Below are 21,514 nucleotides of genomic sequence, written 5' to 3'. Positions count from 1 at the left end.
GGGACAGCGGGAAAAGCTCGTGGTCTTGCAAGGATGCCAAGAAGTCTTTGCACAATCTGCTCTGGAGCACTGAAAGCATATCTAAAGACAAGTTAATCCTTAAGAATATTTTTGTAGTCTTGCTCTGCAAAAGATCTGGAGTTAGATGTAAGCTGGGATGGAGTGCAATGTTTAAAAAAAGAGTCCCCAAAATAGAATCCGTTATATGCAGTGGTGTAGTCTTGAGCGGCTAAGCATCTTGTTCAGAGCTCGCCTCTGCCATGAGTGTACGAACCAATTCCTAGGGGCCGGGGAGGTCTCTTCACCCCCCACCCCATAAAATATTTGAGGGAGCTCACCCCCCTCCAAAGTTGATGGACACTGCAATTCACAGCCTCCCACTCCCCATCGCTCCAGGACAAGGTTTTAACGACCCCCTCCAAATTAGCCAAACTCCTTAAAAATTTATTTGCAAATTTTACAATTTATACAGAAGAGATCCATTTAAAAAATAATAATCAGATTTTGTACAAAAACAAACAAACCCTTCAGGAGACTGAAACCCAACCAAACCCCCAGACCTATAGCATTAAATAAACATCTTGCCTACATATATATACATATACACACAGACAGAACTCCCGGACAAGAATTTTGGGTTCCTCTGCCACACCTAAGCAAAACAATATGCTGCTTCTAGAAATCCCAGCACCTTGCATAAATACTCACAAAAGCTCCTTCTGTTTTAAAACTACCAGTTTAAACTGCTAGCCAGGGTGGAAGGGGGGGCAGAGAGTGACCTCAGTGACACCCCTCTTACCAAACTTTGGCCCCAGCCCAGCAGAGCAAATCTACCAACCCACACAGAGTACCACCCCCACCTGGTTCCTATTTCACAGCGTAGTCCCCCACCACCTCATCAGAAGGTAACCACATGGACCCCTTTGCTCCCCCTGTACTGTGATTAACCTCCCCACACCCCCTTTTTTCTGTGCTCCACCAAAGAAAAATATGAACCAGGCCCTGCTGAATCAACCCAGGCAAAGCCAACAGCCTCCTAAGGATCCCAGAATGCTTCGCTCCACCTCTGCTGTATTATACTTTATCCTCACCCTACCATGACAGTCCAAGCAGCCCAATTTCCGCTAAAGTGCATATCCCCCACCCCTCTGGTGGAGGATCTCGGTGCCTTCACACCTGGCCTCCCTGACTGCAACCTACTGGAGCCCACCCCACCCTGATTTGGGTCTTCACATCTCTTCCCACCCAGCCTAGATTCTTTCACACAGTTTGGCTGAAGGCACCAGAAAGCAGGTGGTCTGGAGAAGGCAGAGAATGGAGGTCCAGTCATTATTAATGGCCCCAGCCCCGTATTCTTGCAGCGGGTGGGTGGGTGGAGTTTAGGAGGTGGCCGACTGCGCCAGCAGAGTGGTCCCAAACTGGTAGGTGAGCTTCTTCTTGACCTTGCGAATTTCGCCCGTCTTGCTGTAGTTGCGTAGCGCCCGAGCCATTTTTTGGTAGGTCATCTTCTTGCGGTTGCCCTTTTGCTGTCCCCAGCGATGCGCCAGGAGCTCCTTGTGCTTCGAGGAGAACTGGAAGATCCCTGCGTCGCGGTGCACCCACCACACGCATTCCTTCATGTCGCCGCGCTCAAGGAGCTCCAGCAGGAACTGGTAGAGGCGCAACTTCCGTCGGGAGCCTGCGGAGGGCGACAGACAAACAAAAATCGTCAGCACAACCCAGCAACTGGCGTTCAGTGGAGGTTAAGAAAATAGCCATCATGTCTATTGAGGGTACCTGAAGGAGCGTCTCCAACCCTGTCATTCAGCCCGGACACTGAGATCTAGCTCTGAGGGCCTTCTGGCAGTTCCCTCACTGCAAAAAGTGAGGTTACAGGGAACCAGGCAGAGGGCCTTCTTGGTAGTGGCACCCAACCTGTGGAATGCCCTTGCATCAGATGTCAAGGAGATGAATAGCTATAGAATCCTTAGAAGACATCTGAAGCCAGCCCTGTATAGGGAAGTTTTTAAGGTTTATGGTTTTATTATGTTTTTATATGGTAAACGTAAACATAAAAAGGCGACTATGGGTTTGCGTCACTCATCTCACTTTCAGGCCAAGGGAGCCAGCATTTGTCCACAGACAGCTTTCTGGGTCATGTAGCCAGGATGACTAAGCCACTTCTGGAACAATGGAACACCACAAGGGTAACCAGAGTGCACGGAAATGCCGTCTACCTTCCCGCTGCAGCGGTACCTATTTATCTATTTGCACTGGCATGCTTTCAAACTGCTAGGTTGGCAGGAGCCAGGCAGAGCAACAGGAGCTCACCCCATCATGGGGATTCAAACCACCACCCTTCTGATTGGCAAGCTCCAGGGTTTTGGGGGTGCTCAGACAAGGCACCCTCTATGGGCCCACTTTAGCTGGGAGATTGGAGACTGCAGACTCAAAGACTCTTGGCAGTACCCTATAAGTGCTGGCTCTTTTGGGGGCAGGGGTCAACACACAACCCCTGGGCAGCAACATCCTCTCAACTTCGCCGATTTACTTCTTGACATACAGTGAGTATTTCTGCATGTATGTGCAGAAACATACACACAAGATGCATGGTCTTGCTGGGTGCTGAAAACACGGGATGGAGGCACCCACCTGAATCAAAACCAGGTGAGAGATTCTCATCCAAGTCGCTGTCGGAGGACACCTCCAGGTTCCGACTCTCCCCGTGGAATTCCTCTTCTTCCGACGAGGGGCTAGGCACTTCCCTGGGAAGAGGGTACTGCTCATAGGGGAGGTAAATCTGTAGATGTCCATGGGATGGAGGATGGCGGGGTAAAAAAACCCACAGCATTCGTTAGCCAAAGTGGAACGTCCTTGCCCAGGAAGTTAGGACCAAACTACATGTTACACAGGAAGGCCATGGTGGGATTCCCCTACTGTTCTCATTCATTCATTCATTCATTCATTCATTTAATGTCTATAGTACCCTTCATCCGAAGATCACAGGGTAGTTTACAATATAAAAACACAAAAATACACAACACAGTAACAATCAAAAACACACACTCCCCACCTGAGCCTTTGGGTGATACAGGAAGGGAAGAAAAAGGGGTTATTTTTTCCTTCCCCATAGAAGACTCCTGATCTAGGCTGGCCAGAGCCCTGGCTGAGTTCTCTCATTAGGGACTAGGAACATTTTGTTGAGTGTCGCTATGTGTTAGGACCCAAATGATACATTACCCAGGAAAACCGTGATAGGATCTCCTTGGTGCTTTGTTTACTTTTTGACAAACAGTAGCAGCAGGGGGAGAATGGGAGATAGGGCGATTGGGGAGGATAATGCTATCAGTTGCTGATGGCTGTCAGAGGCAGTAATCCTTCTGAATACCTGTACCTGGTATTCTTAGGAGGGCAGGATGTTTATTGAGCTTGGGTCCTGCATCTCAGTTTACCGCAAGCATCTGACTGGCCCCTGGGAGGACAGGATACTAGACTATAAAGGAACCATTGGCCTGATCTAGAAGGTTCTTCTTGAATGTTATGATGAGAGGACCTACCAATTTGATCAGAGCAGTGGTGCCTGAGGGGAGAGAGTAATTAATCTTTCCCCTCAGATGCCATTTTCCTCTTATCAAAACCACTCACCCCCCATGACTACAGCTTTGGACTACAGCTACAGAACCCAGATAAGGCAAAACAGATAACCCCTTTTTCTGTTTCAGATTAATCTGGGGCCACATCTACACACCAGTACATTTAAAGCATGCATATACCGCTTTAAACAGTCTTTTATAGCACCCTCATACCACTTTAACAGCCATGGAGATCCTGGGAACTGTTGCTTGCTAGAGGTGCTGATCTCACAGAGTCCTAATCCCCAGCAACAAGACCAAACTACAGTTCCCAGGATTCTCCGTGGCTCTTAAAGCGGTATGAGAGGGCTATAAATGTGTGGTCTGGGTTAAAGGTAAAGGTAAAGGTACCCCTGCCCGTACGGGCCAGTCTTGACAGACTCTAGGGTTGTGCGCTCATCTCACTCTATAGGCCGGGAGCCAGCGCTGTCCGCAGACACTTCCGGGTCACGTGGCCAGCGTGACAAGCTGCATCTGGCGAGCCAGCGCAGCACACAGAAATGCCGTTTACCTTCCCACTGGTAAGCGGTCCCTATTTATCTACTTGCACCCGGAGGTGCTTTCCAACTGCTAGGTTGGCAGGCGCTGGGACCGAACGGCGGGAGCGCACCCCGCCGCGGGGATTCGAACCGCCGGCCATGCGATCGGCAAGTCCTAGGCGCTGAGGTTTTACCCACAGCACCACCCGCGTCCCCTGGTTAGGGCTGGGCAATAGATTGATATATCATCCAAAGCCGGTTTGGAAGTCCATATCGTGCTATCGGTTTCATAATTTTTGATGTGGCAATATATTGTGAATCATGTTGTGTGTGCGCGCTATGCAAAAAAATCATAATGTGAGGAAAACCGTGAAGCCAGCCAATGCTTCCTCTCGATTCCTGCAGCCTCTGTTAACTCCGTCAGCTCAGCCCTCCCCTGCCTAATGCCTAAAAAAAATCATGACACTGGAAAAACTGTGAAGCCAGCTAGTGCCTCTACATAGCTCCATCCTTATTTCAGACATTGTGATATATTAGTATATTTATATATGTTTAGCTGGTGATATATCACAATGTTGAAAACTAGATATTGCCCGGCCCTAGTCTGAGTGTTACCAAGAACTCATTGGCACCCTGTTTATGTACAACAGCTGCAAGGATGCCCAGAGCTGGAAAGACGATAAGATACCTACTAGGGCGGACTGGCAGATGAAATTACTGGACTATGCAGAGATGGCAAGATTAACTGGGAAAATCAGAAATCAGGAGGATCAAAACTTCAACAGAGAATGGGATACATATAGATTGTATTTGAAGGACCACTGTAAACACTTCAACTCTTTTGTCAGGTTCTAAATAACTCTTGCAATGATACATAGACTTTGGATACAATGGAGGGTTGTAAATTAGATGGACGTATAATATGCAGTTGAAAAAGTTACTTAAAGAACCCATGGAGCGAAGGAGGGAAGCCCTAGGATTTGGAAGAATCGTGTGTAAAGTTTTAATATCTGCAAGAACAGCCACCTCTATTGGTCTGTCACCCTCCCCCCCCCCAACTGTATTACCTGGGTTATGAAGGCACCCTAAAGATGTTAAATCAAAGATTATGGGATAATGCACACAGTGACTTGCGATCTCAATCACACGCAGTCTGTAGTCCGCTAGGAGTAGGAGTGCAGTATGGGCATGTCTTTAAGTTATCATCTTACATTAAAAACCTGACAGTACCAAATTATCAAAGGCTTTTCACCAAAGCCAGACTAAACGTCTTTCCTCCTGCAGTGTTGGATGGCAGGTTGAGAGGAGTTCCCTACCAGGACAGACTTTGCTCGTGTGCTCAAGACATCGATTCCATAAAACATATTTTGTTGCACTGTGCAAAATATGAGCAAGCCAGGGCTGAACTGATATTACCCTTGCTGCTACCTTTCCCGGGAAAATCAGAGGCTCACTATGTCAGGTTCCTATGGGAAGACCGGACAAACACTAGAACATTAGCAGTGGCAAAGTTTTTATTGATGGTTGCAAGAACCAATGATCCCTATATTTTGAACAAAATGCTTGTTTAACCTGGAGGTAGGCTGTATGAATTGTGTATTACTTTGTAATGTTTTGTTGGGTCTCTGGACCGTAATAAAGATTGATGATGATGCAAGAACATTATCTGTGTGAATGAATTTGTAAAGTCAAATAAAAACTTTAAAATAAAATAAAAAGAACTCATTGGCACCCAGCAGCACTTTGTCTTACCCACCAAGCTCCAATACCAGATCTGAGAACCCAGGTCTCCTGGCTTCCCATTCCCAAAACCCATAGACCCCACTCCCTTCCCAGGTCCTGGCTCTCTCTCGCCCCGCCCCAAATGGACTAGGCGCCGCCTTCACCTGGGTGTTGTAGTCTTCCTTGGGTGCGAGGCACATGTTCTGCGTGGGTACCACTCCCTCCTGGCTGTAGACAGAATCCATGGAGAGCTGCGGGTAAGAACTATGCAGGTAGGAGACTTGGACATTCTGCAGCTGGGCCAGCTGCCCCACCTCATAGCCTTCATAGCCTGGCTCCTGCATCTCCAGCCAGTTCATGCAAGACTCTGAAAAGCAAGGAGAAAGGAGACCCAAGAGAACAAGTCAATGAGTCAGGAGCAGGGAACCTTTCATAGCCCGGGGGCCACATTCCCTGGGCTCAGCAAGCTTTCAGGGGGCCGCATGCTAGTGGTGGGCAAATGCCAGCGTCAAATGTGGGTAGGGCAATGGATGTAAACGTTGTACAGTAGGCTAGTTTACATGTACACAAACAAGCACTCCTCTAACCCAGGCAAGTAAGAGATATTCTCAGAGGACCTCTTCCAGCCAGGCCAAAACACACACACACAAAACACCTAGAATACGGTGTCCAATTCTGGACATCATAATTTAGGAAGGATGTTGTCAAGCTGGAATGTGCGCAACTAAGACGGTCAAGGGTCAAGAAGCCAAGCCTTATGAGGAATGGTTGAAGGAGCTGGGTATGTTTAGCCTGCGAGAAAGGCGACACAATAGCCATCGCCAAATATCTCGACAGCTGTCACCTCGAAGATGGAGCAAGCCTTGTTTTCTCCTGCTCTGGAGGGCAGGACTTTCATTTCATTTATTTTCATTTATTGAATTTATATACCACCCTATACCTGGACTTTCTCTTCCAAGGGCTTCAAGTTACAGTGGTACCTCGGGTTACAAACGCTTCAGGTTACAAACGCTTCAGGTTACAGACTCCGCTAACCCGGAAGTAGTACCTCGGGTTAAGAACTTTACTTCAGGATAACAACAGAAATTGCATGGCGGTGGCAGCGGGAGGCCTCATTAGCTAAAGTGGTACCTCAGCTTAAGAACAGTTTCAGCTTAAGGACAGACCTCCGGAACGAATTAAGTTCTTAACCAGAGGTACCACTGTACTAGAAAGGTGATTCCAACTACAGTGGTACCTTAACCTGAAACTGTTCTTAACCTGAGGTACCACTTTAGCTAATGGGGCGTCCCACTGCCGCCGCCGCACGATTTCTGTTCACATCCTGAAGCAAAGTTCTTAACCCGAGGTACTATTTCTGGGTTAGCAGAGTCTGTAACCTGAGGTAACACTGTAAACATCAGGAGGAACTTTTGGACAGTAAGAGCTGTTTGGCAGCGGAACGGTTTGCCTCAGGAGGTTGTGGGCTCTCCTTCCTTTGGAGGTTTTTAAAGCAGAGGGTGGATGGGGCCATCTGTCATGGATGCTTTAGCTAAGATTCCTGCATTGCAGGGGGTTGGACTAGATGACCCTGGGGGGTCCCGTTCCAACTCTACAGTTCTATGATTTTACTCAAGGAGGGCGTGAAGCAGTGGGCAGTGCCCCATCTGTTCTAATGGACCAGACTCTGCCCTTCAAAAGGTTGCCTTGGTAGCTTTCCCTCCTCCTGTTTTCCCTTCTCTGCTTTGTGAATCCTGGAGCCATCGCTCCCAACATCCACTTTGATCTCTTGGGTTTAAGAGCAGCAGGGTTGAGGTTTGTGTTACTCAGCTCAGGCTACAAAGGCTTTTCTTCTGTGTGCAAATGCCTTAAGCCATCGATTTTGCATAGGGAACAGCAGGTACATACAGTACTGGCTGCAGGCCCGGAATCTCTCCTCTCTCCATTGGAGGGCACAGTTTTTGAAACCAATATCCAGACCCTATTTCCAAAGAGTGAATTCAGTTCTCTGAATGTGAATTCTTATCCAATCAAAATGCCATACTGAAGAAAAAGATATTAGAAGGCTTAGGAGAGCCCCAGGGTTTGTAGAATACATTTGGGGCTGTATTACCTTGAAGAAATAGGAGAACAGAGAAGGAAAGGCAAGGAGCAGAGACCAAAGCCTTGGGAGAAGACATACCTTGTAAATGCTATTTATTTTTTTAAAAAGTGCTGTGTTAGAGGGGGCAGTAAAGCCAGGGGCAGCAAGCAAAAGAGGAACCTGAAACAGCGTAGTGCAAAGTTTAGGCCGCAATCCTAATCCCATTAAACAGGGAATAAAAGACCCATTTAATTTACTAGGATTTACCTCCAAGTAAATATGGATAGGTTCCTGCCAACCTAGCAGTTCCTGCCAACCTAGCAGTTCCTGCCAACCTAGGAGTTCGAAAGCACGTCAAAGTGCAAGTAGATAAATAGGTACTGCTCTGGCAGGAAGGTAAACGGCGTTTCCATGCACCAGAAGTGACTTAGTCATGCTGTCCACATGACCCGGAAGCTGTACGCCGGCTCCCTCGGCCAATAAAGCGAGATGAGCACCACAACCCCAGAGTCAGCCACGACTGGATCTAATGGTCAGGGGTCCCTCTACCTTTACCTTTACCTCCAAGTAAACATGGATAGAATTGCTCTGTTAGCCGTGATGAAAGTATCATTTACTTAAAATACTTATGTCTCACTTTATATAGCCCAAACATGCTCTGAAAAGTGGCGTTACAAAACAAAACAAAAGGGTCTCTAAATAAAATTGCACTAAAGACGGATGTGACAGCTGTACTTCAAAGTTGCCAGCGTGAAGACCCACCAATCATTGCTGAGTAGTCTGAAGATCTTACTCCCCCTTTCTGCAGTTGAATGTATATCTTATCATTGTCAGTCTACATTAGATATCTATTTGGACACACACACACACACACACATTTTTGTTGCAGAATGGATTATTCTTAACGTGAGCCAATGCTGTTTCATAGAATCACAGAACTGTAGAGATGGAAGAGATCTTGAGGATCATCTAGTTCAACCCTTTGCAATGAAGGAATATGCAGCTGTTCTTTCTGGGTTACGCCAACAATAAAAAATAGGGGGAGGAGAAGAAGGGAGTGAGATAGAGCCAGGATTTTGCAGGCAGCATTTCCTGCCCTCATCCTCAGTCTTCCCTAGTGTCATCGCAGAAAGCAGCTTCCCGCCAAAATCCTCTTCTGAGGTAAGGGAGTGGGGCTGAACTGAGAGAATGATAGAAGGCAAATAAAAGAGAGATAAAGGAGGAGCCAAAGAGCGAAGGGTTTGAAAAAAAACAAAAAGGAAGAGTAGCAGATTAAACCTGGATCAGATAAGAGAACGGAAGCCTTAGAAAATGGTGAGGAGGATGAGCAGAAAATGGTAGCAAGTCAAACTGGGAGAGAATATTTATTTATTATTACAGCTATATTCCTCCAAGGAGCTCAAGGTGGCTGGCTCAAAGTCACCCAGCAGGCTTTATCAAAATTCGAACCCAGGTCTCCCAGGTCCGAGTCCAGCACTCTGGCTGCTATTGTTAAAAAAAAGACAATCAACCAGTGCCACCGCAGAAGAAAAGGACAAGAAGAAAAGAATGGGATTTAGCAATCGGAAAGATTTGGGAATGGCAAGTTACTTTTTGCCTTTTCCTCAAGGACTTCCTCTCCCCATATGAAGTGACCTGAACCCAGCAATCATGATTTGAGGCCCGTCTTCGTGTGCCTCTTCTGCGAGAGGTCCGGAAGGTGGCAACCCAAGAACAGGGCCTTTCCCACATTGGCTCCCTATTTGTGAAATGCTCTCCCCAGCGAGTCTCTCCTGGCACCTTCATTACATATCTTTAGGCGCCAGGGGAATACATTTCTCTATAACCAGACCTTTGACTGATGAAACATTTCACGGCCTTTTAAATGTTATTATGGAGGTGATGGGGTTATCGGTTCATTTTTGTTTGTTTGTGTTCTCATTTTGTACTTTTATGTTGTGATCTCCGGATGAAGGGCAATCTAGACATTTAATTATAATAAATAATAACACATTTCTGGAGCAGGGGCCGGCAGGGTAGAAGGGGGTGGGATGGAGAACTGCCATTTTTATGTTTTGCAGTAGCTTGAACAGAAAAGGGAAGGTTCGGGGGAAGAAAGGACTGAACGCGAGCCCCCAGCATGAGAGAAAAGGAGAGCGAGGAAGAACTATTTTCTGGACAAATGAAGCTTAAGATAACGAGAAATGGTAGTGAGATTAGAAAAGGAAGGTGTAGAGCTGCAGACCATCAGCATAAAGCAAGTCCATTGTGGGCGTATTTGCCCCTTAAGGCGGGCAAGACTAAAGGAAGTCCTGGGGCATGGCTGGGAGGCAAGCGATGAGGCCAAATTGCCTGAAGCTAAAGCAAGTCCAAGCCTGGTCAACGCCTGGAGCAGAGACTAAGTTGTGTGTTAACTTTGGATACCGTAACAGAAGAAAGGCAAAGTAAATAAAAAAAAACCCATAGGGGTGGGTGGGTGTGTGGAAAACCACAGAGACACATTCTGGAGCGGTTTGATCGCTTCAGTCCACTCTGCTTTTGGAAAAGATCTTACAAGTTCGCTCCCTGTATGGGACAGCTGCATATTCCTGCATCGCAGGGAGCAGAACTTCATGATCCTCCCAACGCTCCAATTCTGAGGTGCCATATATTTATTCCTCAGACTGCATTTATACGCCTCGCCTTCCTACCCAAGGAGTTCGAGGTGGCGTAAATGGTTCTCGCTCCCTCCTGGCGCAACCCCAACAACCACCCTGTGAGGTAGTGACTGGCTCAAGGGCACCCAGTGAGCAGGGCCGTCTTACCCATAGGTGCTAGGGGTGCAGGGCACCCGGGCGTCAGGCTCTCAGGGGCGCCAGGCTGAGAGTCCGGGGCCCGAGAGTTGAGTCAGGGAAGAGCCCGTCCATCGGTCGGAGCCCTGTGCCAGGCTCTTCTGCTGTGGGCAGCTCTGCGCTGCGAGTTCGGGGGCAACCGAGCCAGTGAGATGCTGAGGCGGCTGGCCAGGTCTACCCTCCTGCGTGCCTGGGACTGGTCAACCTGAGGGGGGGGGCGGGTGGACCTTTGCACCCCGTGCCGCATATGCTTAAGACAGCCCTGCCAGTGAGCTCTGTAGCTGAGTGGGGATTTGAGCCCTGGCCTCCTCAGGCCCGAATCCTGACACTCTTAAGAACCCGACACACCGGCTCACTTATGCAGAGGCCAGGGGTGGGTTGGTGTGTGGATGGTGTTGCTTGAAAGGCAGAAGGGTTCAGCCCGAACACTGAGATCCAGCTCTGAGGGCCTTCTGGCAGTTCTCTCCCTGCGAGAAGTTGAGGTTACAGGGAACCAGGCAGAGAGCCTTCTTGGTAGTGGTGCCCACCTTGTGGAACACCCTCTCATCAGATGTCAAGGAAATGGCCTTCAGAAGACATCTGAAGACACCCGTGTATGGGGAAGTTTTTAATGCTTATTGTTTTATTATGTTTTGTATGTGCTGGAAACTGTCCAGAGTGGCTGTTGCAACAAATAATAAAATTATTATTATTATTATTATTATTATTATTATTATTATTATTATTATTATTGACTGCTGAGCAGGAGTGGGAAGGCTCATCAAACTAGCCAGGCTGTGAGCTTCTTGGGTGAAAGGCAGAATAAAAAAAACCAAACAAAGAACACATACTGATAAACTGCCAGATCTACATATCAGCTCTGTCTTGCCACCCAATGCAGCAAAACTACACTGCAGATGTGGCAGGAAGCAGGCTGGGTGGGCGGTCGATCACTGGATTATAATAATTTTATTATGTATACCCTGCCCATCTGGCTGGGTTGCACATTAAGAGTAGATTGGGTTGCACACCAGAGTAGATTGGCAACTTGGTGCCAGAGATCAAAAGTGGCAGGCCAGTCCCAGATTGGATTATCCTGATCTTCAGGCAACTTCCAGCGAGACTACAAAGCCCAAACCCAGTATCTCTCTCTCTCTGCAAATAATACAGAGTGCCTATCTGTGGCAGGCCCCCACCAAGACCTGTATAGATGCAAGCACATCCCAGAAATCAGATGGCAGCCGCTGATTAAATGCAGATTGCGCAAGCGAGCGGGGCAGGTGGGGAGGGGGGAGGAAGGGAGAGAGAGAGATTCGTCTGTTCTAAACAGGAAAGCTATGCATGACTCTTCTGCAGGCCGTCTTAACGGCTAGGCAAAAGAGGGTCACATGCAAATCGGCGAGTGAGAGAACAAGAACTTACTTTTGTTCATTCAGTATGTAGAGGAAGGGTAGTCAACCTGGTGCCCTCACAACACTGGGACTCCCTATTCCCATCAACATGGTCCAAGTTGTACCCACGTGGTATATAATATGCCTCCTACAATTAGTTTGCATGCGGCTGTGCGCACACCATACATTTAAAGCAATCCCCAAACAATTCTGAGAACCGTAGTTTGTACGGGTGCTGGGAATTGTAGTTCTGTGAGAAGTAAACTACAGTTCTTCCCAGGATTCTTGAAGATGGGGGCGTGGGCGTCATGTGCTTTAAATGTATACTGTGTGTGCAACCCTGGTCTTCTGGCTCCTGTAGTAGTCATAGTAGTAGTAGTAGTAGTAGTAGTAGTAGTAGTAGTAATAATAATAGTAATGGCTTTTTTCAGCCAGAGCTCAGCTCCAGTACCTCTCAGGGAAGAGAACATGGGAGAAGTTAATGGTGAGCTCCAGCACCTCCTTTTCTAGAAAAATAACACTGATGATGATGATGATGATAATAATAATAATTTATTACTTATACCCCACCCATCGGTTCAAGTTGCCCCAGCCATTCTGAGCAGCCACTCCCCAGCACTAAGAAATGCCTTACCTGGGGAGCTCTGGGGGTCTCCAAGGCAGGAAGCAAACGTGGGTTCTTGTTTGCAAGAGTCCAGGTCATAGATGCAGCCGCTGGGAAACTGGGAAGACGACAAGCAGGCCTGTGAGCAACATTAAAACCCCTTCGCTCCACACCCTCAAATGCAAGAAGAAGACTCCCCGTCTCTAAACCCACCCCGGTCTGCTTCCACTAAGAAAACGAAAGGAAAGCTTGTGGTTAAGAGCACATGCGAATGGCCCCAGATTCAACCCCCCAGTATCTCTAGGTAGGGCTGGGAATTCCCCCCGTTTGGAACCCTGGAAAGCTGCTGCCAGCCAGTGTAGGCCATATGAGCTAGATGAGCCAATGGTCCGACTCAGTGCAAGACCGTTTCTTATGTTTCCATCTTGGCTTCTGAGCTACACAGCTCTCAACAAAATCCCACTTTGAAATCCTCTTCTCTCACTCAGACCAGTAAAATGCAAGGATTCTGGGCCACACACTTACCATATAGCCATACTGGGACCCCTCGAACCTGCCAAGATAGAAGGGAAATTGGTTAGCAGCAGCAGAATCATCATCACTATTAACAGACACATTTACAGCACCATCCTATATATTCTACCAACATAAACTGATGATCAAGATTTGAGTGACAGCCCTAGTCGCTGCTAAACTAGCAATTAAACCAATTAAGGCTTGCTGTTCTGCTAGTTACTAATTATCTAAGTGCCACTTCTTCCTTGCAAAGGGATTTATTATATTTATCGGGTTTGAATCTTTCATCCCCACAGAAGAGGAAAGAAACAAGGAAGCATTGTTCCCATTTTACAGACGGAGGCAGGTATATTGAGGTTTGGGGCTGCTTGGTCAGATTGCACTGCACATTATTTTTCTTGAAAATGCATAATTATTTATTCAGGGATATGTTCCCAATAATTCATACACCCTCAAAAAGAGGGCACCTACACAGTAAAGCTCAGGAACCTGGAGGGGTGGGGAAGTTATAGAGCAGGTGTGGGAAACCTCCAAATGCTGCTGAACTACAACTCCTATCAGCAAGGAAGGTCAATGGCCAGGGACGATGGGAGTTGTAGTTTAGCAAGAGCTCCCCAGACATGGTCTAGACCTACCCTGTCACACCAAAATTGAGACTCAGGTCAGAGCAGGCAACTGAGTGTGCATGTGTGAATCATAAGCGCTCCTGTCAATAGACAGGTTGGGAACCTGTGGCCTCTAATCAGAGGCCATGTTGCCTAGGGCTGATGTACTACACAGTGGTACCTCGGGTTAAGTGCTTAATTCATTCCAGAGGTCCGTTCTTAACCTGAAACTGTTCTTAAGCTGAAACACCACTTTAGCTAATGGGGCCTCCTGCTGCCGCCGCACTGCCGGAGCATGATTTCTGTTCTCATCCTGAAGCAAAGTTCTTAACCCGAGGTACTATTTCTGGGTTAGCGGTGTCTGTAACCTGAAGCGTATGTAACCCGAGGAACCACTGTACAGGTTTGCCATTCCTACAACCCACAATGTTGAGTACCCAAATGTTAACTGAGCCAAAACAACTTCCCTTCTTTGTTTTCCAAGTGAGACATTTGAGCATCTAGGACAGCTGTGGCCAACTCCCAAGAGACTGCGATCTACTCACAGAGTTAAAAACTGGCAGTGGGGTTCAGGTCAAAGTTGTTGAGCTTTTTTTAGGGGAGCCAGTTGATCTACCAGTGATCTACCAGCTGGACGTGCCTGATCTAGGAGACAGAAAACTGAGGCTTCACAGCAGATGTGGCACAGATGTGGATCTCTCCCGTAGCCTAATACACTGCCTTGGCCACTGGAAATTTCTCTTTGGCATGTCCTGTTTTGTTCAGGAGCCACGCCTGAAAACATTGTGAAAACCAGGTGTGTGTGTGTAAATACTGATATTTCCTGGAATACATCTGAAAGCACAACACTTGTGTGGGTCCAAGTCTCAGAGCCCAAAGGTAAAAGCCTCAACAGTTCCCATTAAATCATACCTATATTCTCAGTTTGTGCAGCAGCCTAAATGTGGGCCTTGGGCCCAGTTTCAAAGCCCTGATTGCGAAACCCCCCAAAATATTGTTACCTGCCCCAGAGATATGTTGGACTTCTCTGGCTTAATGATAACCCGTACCCAGAAGGCCTCATATCCTCTTCTCTACACTGCACTAGGGACAGAGAACCCGACACACGCTAGGCATTTTTATAGCTGTGTGTGTTAAGCCAAAGTCAAATGCATCTAGAAGGCCAGCCTTGAACATGTCACCCTCTCTTGGCCTCAGTTCCTGCCATAAATCTGCAAAATGGGCATACTAAGTGACCTGCCTCGGGCCACTTTTGGAGGATTTGTCACAAAGCACTTTTGGGAGCCCTGAAAGTACTAGAGAAACAAAAACGCCAAGCGATAAAATGTCTCTTCAAAATGTCTCTGATGGGAAATAGAGATACACAGCTAATAGAGGGAGGGGACTTTAGAAAAAGATTAAAAAGGGAAACAGACGGGGAGGGGAGGACAGATAAAAGGAGATCACAGTCAGAGGTTAAACTGGCAAATACAGTGAAGGCAAGACGTGTCAGGCAACTTACTTTCATGTGCACACGTTTAAAGTGCCCCCTCACACACACACCCCAGAAAAAAAGAATCCTAGGAATTTTAGTTTTAAGCACATAAGAAATTTGCACATCTCGGAATGTGTGGTGCTGTTCTCCAACCACAAACCCTCCAACATTTCTCTAATGAAAATAGGGACGTCCCATTCCATAATGAAAATTTTACTTATTTATACCCCACACATCTTATTGGGTTGCCCCAGCCAGTCTGGGCAGCTTCCAACAGAAATATATGTTGTTTTCCAGGGACAGTCCTGGATTTGCAGGAGCCATCCCGGTTTCTGATTTGATCCCGGCATGTCCCGCTTTTCCTTGGGACTGTCCCTATTTTCATCAGATAAATGTTGGACAGTGTAGAGTTAGGCAACCGCCGAGCCAAGGAGATAAGTAACTTGGCAACTTTGGGAATACATCTGAAGGCAGCTCTGTAGAGGGAAGTTTTTAAAATGTTTTGTGTGTTGCACACACACACTAAAACATTTTTAAAACTTCCCTCTACAAGCCTGCCTTTTGAATTATGGTGCTGGAGGAGACTCTTGAGAGTCCCATGGACTGCAAGAAGATCAAACCTATCCATTCTTAAGGAAATCAGCCCTGAGTGCTCACTGGAAGGACAGATTGTGAAGCTGAGGCTCCAGTACTTTGGCCACCTCATGAGAAGAGAAGACTCCCTGGAGAAGACCCTGATGTTGGGAAAGATGGAGGGCACAAGGAGAAGGAGACGACAGAGGATGAGATGGTTGGACAGTGTTCTCAAAGCTACAAACATGAGTCTGACCAAACTGTGGGAGGCAGTGGAAGACAGGAGTGCCTGGCGTGCTCTGGTCCAGGGGGTCACGAAGAGTCGGACACGACTAAACGACTAAACAACAACAACAACACAAGCCTGCCTTCAGATGTATTCCAAAAGTTGTCAAGTTACTCATCTCTTTGGTTCAAGGGGTCGAATAACCCCATTCTCTCCAACAGTTGTCTGATGAAAATAGGGACGGTCCCAAGGAAAAGCGGAACGTGCCGGGATCAAATCAGAAACCGGGACGGCTTCTGCAAATCTGGGACTGTCCCTGGAAAACAGGGACAACTTGGAGGGTCTGCAGATGCCTGTAGAAAACCAGCAAGCAGGATTTGTGCACAAAGCATCTTCCCTCCTGTGGTGCCTAGCAACTGCTATTCAGTAGCATTATAGACATCATGGCCTTATCTTCCATGAAGGGTGTTCAGGTTTTGAAGCTCTGTGAGGGGCAAATTAATGTCATGGAAAGGCAGCCCATTGTTATTTATTTGTACTATTTTTTCCCCCTACTTCCAGAGAAAAGGTGGGTTTTTTTTCCTGTCTCAGGTGCCAAAATAGCTCCGCTGGCCTTCATGCACCTTGAATCACAGAGCGTGGGTGGGTGGAGACCATTTCCTGTTCTACCTCAAGCTGCAAAATGTCTTGGGCCAGCTCTGGAGAAAGTGGTGGCAGTGATGTCAGGCGGCACAAATTACTTGTCTTGCCCCGGGTGCTGACAACCCAAGCTACGCCACTTGGTTATGGAGAAAAGGGACAGAGGTAGGATAAAATATACCAGATGGGGAAATTGGGGCGATGGGCACCTACCCCTTGTGTAATTCAATTGCTGCAACAAGAGGAAGACCCTAAACAAGAAATAAACAGGGTTTATTTACCTTGAGGGGCTCTCTACAGTGGTACCTCGGGTTGCATACGCTTCAGGTTACAGACTCCGCTAACCCAGAAATATTACCTCAGGTTAAGAACTTTACTTCAGGATCAGAACAGAAATCGCGCGACAGCAGCGGGAGGCCCCATTAGCTAAAGTGCTGCTTCAGGTTAAGAACAGTTTCAGGTTAAGAACAGACCTCCGGAACAAATTAAGTACAGTGGTACCTCGGGTTAAGTACTTAATTCGTTCCAGAGGTCCGTTCTTAACCTGAAACTGTTCTTAACCTGAAGCACCACTTTAGCTAATGGGGCCTCCTGCTGCTGCCGCACTGCCGGAGCCCAATTTCTGTTCTTATCCTGAAGCAAAGTTCTTAACCTGAAGCAATATTTCTGGGTAAGCGGAGTCTGTAACCTGAAGCGTATGTAACCCGAGGTACCACTGTAATGGGAAGGCACGTTGTCCCTCTCAGTTATTTCACAGGGTGCTTAAAACCAGATCAGTTTTTGGTGGCCCATAGGAAGCTGCTGCCTCATACTGAGTGAGACCCGTTTGCTCCATTTAGACTAGTATTGTCTACACTGACTGGCAGCCACTCTCCAGGTTTCAGGCAGGATTCGCTCTGGGAGCTGATGGGGACTGAACCCTGGGACCTTTGGCAGACCTCTGTTCCCTTTCCAGAGCTCCGATTCCCAGCGAAGAAGAACCAATTGTTAAACCACTCTGAAAATTGTAGGTCTGCAACTCTCAGAACCCTTGACAAACTACAGTTCCCAGAATTCTCTGAGGGAATACATGGCTGTTTGTAAAGGGGTCTCGGTGGCACTTTATCACACATGGTGTCAATGTGGGCCTAAGTTGGCAGGTATTAAAACTGGCTCAATCAATGTCAGGAGGGCTGTGGATAATACTGTATACACAACATTTGGGATGGAAAAAGCTGGACAAAGGAGCTCCACACCCTCCCCTCATAGAAGGCGCCACCCCAACCCCCTCACAGTCACACTCTTGTGAGCCGAGGAAATATTCAAATCTAGCTTTCCCCACCTCAGCATTTGCATAACAGGCAAGAGGAGGGGAAGGAAAGTGAGAGGAGAAAGTTGAGGTTGGGGTGCGCTTGGGGTGGGGCGTTCAAAAGCACCCAATATTAGATTGCAAGTAAATTGGGGCGGAAAGGGGCTGCTAAATTTGGAGTAGGGTCTCCGTATTTAAAGTGTAAAGTCTCTGAGCCTTTTCACTGTTGCAAAAAAATAAATAAATTGGGGGGGGGTGGAATTCAGCAGCTTAGGTTTTGCCCAGCGTGGTGGGAAAAGTTATACCAGAGAACTTTTCTCCTTACAGCAGGTCCTGCCTTGCAAAGGAGCCCCGTTTGAAAATGTTGGCGGCAACCTGCCTTAAGAGACAAGCAGAAGCCCTTAATACTGGAGTTTCCAGGAACTTTCCAGGCATAAGGCACGGATCCTGTGCACAAAGTGACCAAGGATAAAGCCCCCACAGCATAAAAAAATTGACACACACACTTCCCACTGCGTGTTCTTTCTCCTCCGGCCCCTTACTTTTCGCAACTGACATTAAATTACAGAGACCGTGTGGTGAGTCGTGTTGGACTTAAGCACAGTGGCGTAGCGTGGGTTGTCAGCACCCGGGGCAAGGCAAGTAATTTGTGCCCCCTAACCCGTGGATTTGCGCCCCTTAACCCTAACCCCCAGATGTTGCACCCGGTGCAGCCGGTCCCCCCTGCACCCCCCACGCTATGCCACTGCTTAGGCAGGAGACGTCCTGGGTTCGTATCCCAAGTTAGAGAATCATCGAATTGTTAAGAGGTGGGAGGGACCCCGAGGGTCATCTAGTCCAACCCCCTGCAATGCAGGAATCTTTTGCCCAACGTGAGGCTCGAACTCAAGACCCTGAGATGAGCAGTCTCATGCTAACACTATCCCATGAACCTCATTGGGTGATCTTGGGCAAAAAGCTAACACTCAGCCTCGCCTTCCTCCCAGGGCTGTTGTGTGGAGGAGAAAAGGCTTATGGACTGCCCTGAAGTCCTAGGAGGAAGGGTGGGATCCAAGGGTAACAATAATATGAAGTGATAGCAGCCTGGTTGTCTTCAGACAAAACTGCTCCCCCAGCCCAGAAACGCGAGGAATCCAAAATTCTGGCTCTTGAGGCTTTTTGTAGACTCACAAGGTGTGCGCTTGATGCAGTTAGTTTTTAGTTAGCTCTGTTTTGAAGTCCATTCTCGGCTTTAACAAAATCGTTAGTCCTATTCAGAGAATCCCGGGGGTCCGAACAGGCACCCCGCTTCCCCTGGCCGATTTCCCTCCCGCAGAGAACCCAGGAGTTCGGGAACGCAGCCAACCTGCCCCGACCTTACAGGAGTCCTCTGCTCCTCTCGGGCGCCCCTCCCTCCACCCCTTGTATGAGCCTCGGGGCAAAGACTTTTTGTCCAACTTTCGCAGCCGGCAAGCAACCACCGACGGAGAAGCGAGTTGGGAGAAGAAGAGCAACTCCCAGACCCAGGGATCAAAGTTTTAAAAATGAAACAACGCCCCATCTCCAAATGCGGGAGGCAAATGGGTGCTTTGGAAAAAATACTCTGCACATGCTTGGAGATCACATTAAAGAATTAAGAACACAAAAAACCAGGGCAGATGATTCCATATATTTGTGTGCGCGCCCCTTTCTCCACAATCGAAAACACTTCCCCCCCCCCCCGGTTCACTCACTGCGCGTAGTCTACGTCCAGCATCCTCAGTCCACCACGATCGCTGCGGAGGCCACCGATCCTAAACTTTCCGTCTCCGTCTGCCGAGTGCAACTTGGCGGGGGGTGGGAATTATATAGCATCTCGCGGGCGGCGGCGGAGGGAGTGATCTCACAACCGCGAAATTCCCCCCGATGGGCGTGGCCGGCCCGGGACTCTTACGCAATGTGAGGTTTCCAGTCCGGTGCGAGGAAAGGGGCGCGAGCGAGGGAGGGGAGGAGGAGGAAGGAGAGAGAGAGAGAGAGAAGCTGGGCTGGCAGCGAAGAGGGCACGCGCTTCCCCCTGCGCGATCCTTGCCCAGCAAAAGATTACGAAGCACATTAGTGCATTTTTTTCGCCACCCATTAAAAAAATCGTGTCCGCGCGCCCAGGGATTTGCTGGCCATTGCTGTTTTTAGACCACTCTGACGATTTGTACTTTCTGTGTGTTGCATTTCGTGTTTTATTGGATTTTTAAGCAACACTTGGTATAACTTTATACTGATGTTGCAAATTGTGTGCCTACTTTTTTGGGGGGGGATTTATGTATTTCATTTTATGATGTATTATAAAACAGAGAGAACCATTATAGCACCAGAGGAAAATGAAAAGTGGGGGTGGGTGGACCCCAAAAATGATAGTGTGTTGAAATAACAAAGGGCAAGTAATGGCTGTCGGTGTTATCAAGTATCTTTCCTGATTGGCCCCGATTGTGACGGGGGTGGCCTTGAAAAGGATGGTTCCACTGTGTATGTCAAAAAGCCTATTAAAAGTGCCTGGAGGTTCTAGTAAAGGTAACGTTAGGTCCAGTCGCAGACGACTCTGGGGTTGCGCGCTCATCTCGCTTTAGTGGCCGAGGGAGCTGGCGTTTGTCCACAGTTTTTCCAGGTCATGTGGCCAGCATGACTAAGCCGCTTCTGGCGAACCAGAGCAGCACACGGAAGCGGTACCTATTTATCTACTTGCACTTTGACATGCTTTCAAACTGCTAGGTGGGCAGGAGCAGGGACCGAACAACGCAGCTCACCCCATCGTGGGGATTCGAACCGCCAACCTTCTGATCGGCAAGCCCTAGGCTCTCAGGTTTAGACCACAGTGCCACCCTCGTCCATGCCTGAAGGTTCTAGCCCCTGTCAAAATCCTATATATACTCTTTAGAGTTTTGGGGGCAGCGCATAAATACTAAAAAAAAAAATTAAATAAGCTCCCCCAGCTGGACGGTGAAGTTCACACGGAAAGATGCCCCTAGTCAAATATCCCAAGCAAAGTTTGCTTCTTGCTATGCAACAGGCTGTCAAGGACTAGATCCAGACCATCAACACTATACCTAAACATGCCTTACTTCAAGAAATAATTTGCCAGTGACTTCAGCGGCGCTTGCTCCCAGAGTTCAGTGGGCCATACACCTGTCAACAATCGTGCTGCAGCATTCTGCACTGACTGCAGCTTCTGGATCAAGCATGAATGGAGCCCCGCATAGAGCACATTGCAGTAATCCAGTCTTGAAGTAAGCAATGCACAAAACTACTGTGGGAAGGCTTTTCAGGTCCAGGAATGGCTGCAGCTGCCAAACCAGCCGCAGTTGGTAACAGGCACTTTTGGCCACAGAGGCTACCTGGGCTCCAGCGACAGAGATGCATTCAGAAGCACTTCCAAACTGCACACCTGCTCCTTGTGTGCAGCACAATTCAGCAGTGCTGGATTACCAAATAGGCAGAGTAGCCACCGGCCTATGGGCCTTTTAGGGGCCCCGTGACAACTGATCAAAACAATATTGATTTGATCTTGAAATAAATTGCAAAAACA

At 48.0% G+C, this 21,514-nt stretch overlaps 1 protein-coding gene across 1 annotated transcript; it reads right to left on the bottom strand.

Annotated features, from left to right (window-relative positions):
- Nucleotides 1-423: 423 nt before the first annotated feature.
- SPIB (Spi-B transcription factor) lies at nucleotides 424-19,989 on the bottom strand. The gene is made up of 6 exons (XM_081884424.1): nucleotides 19,692-19,989; nucleotides 13,184-13,211; nucleotides 12,689-12,776; nucleotides 5,977-6,179; nucleotides 2,632-2,779; nucleotides 424-1,678 (listed from the first exon to the last, which is right to left on the bottom strand). Exons 1-6 carry the CDS (start codon nucleotides 19,712-19,714, stop codon nucleotides 1,380-1,382), a joined length of 789 nt encoding a protein of 262 aa, XP_081740550.1. The 5' UTR covers nucleotides 19,715-19,989; the 3' UTR covers nucleotides 424-1,379.
- Between the last annotated feature and the right edge of the window lie 1,525 nt (nucleotides 19,990-21,514).

The sequence above is a fragment of the Podarcis melisellensis genome (genome assembly GCF_964234715.1).
Source record: "Podarcis melisellensis genome assembly, chromosome: 13".
Taxonomy (NCBI): Eukaryota; Metazoa; Chordata; class Lepidosauria; order Squamata; family Lacertidae; genus Podarcis; species Podarcis melisellensis.
This window is presented reverse-complemented; position numbering and strand designations above follow the sequence as displayed.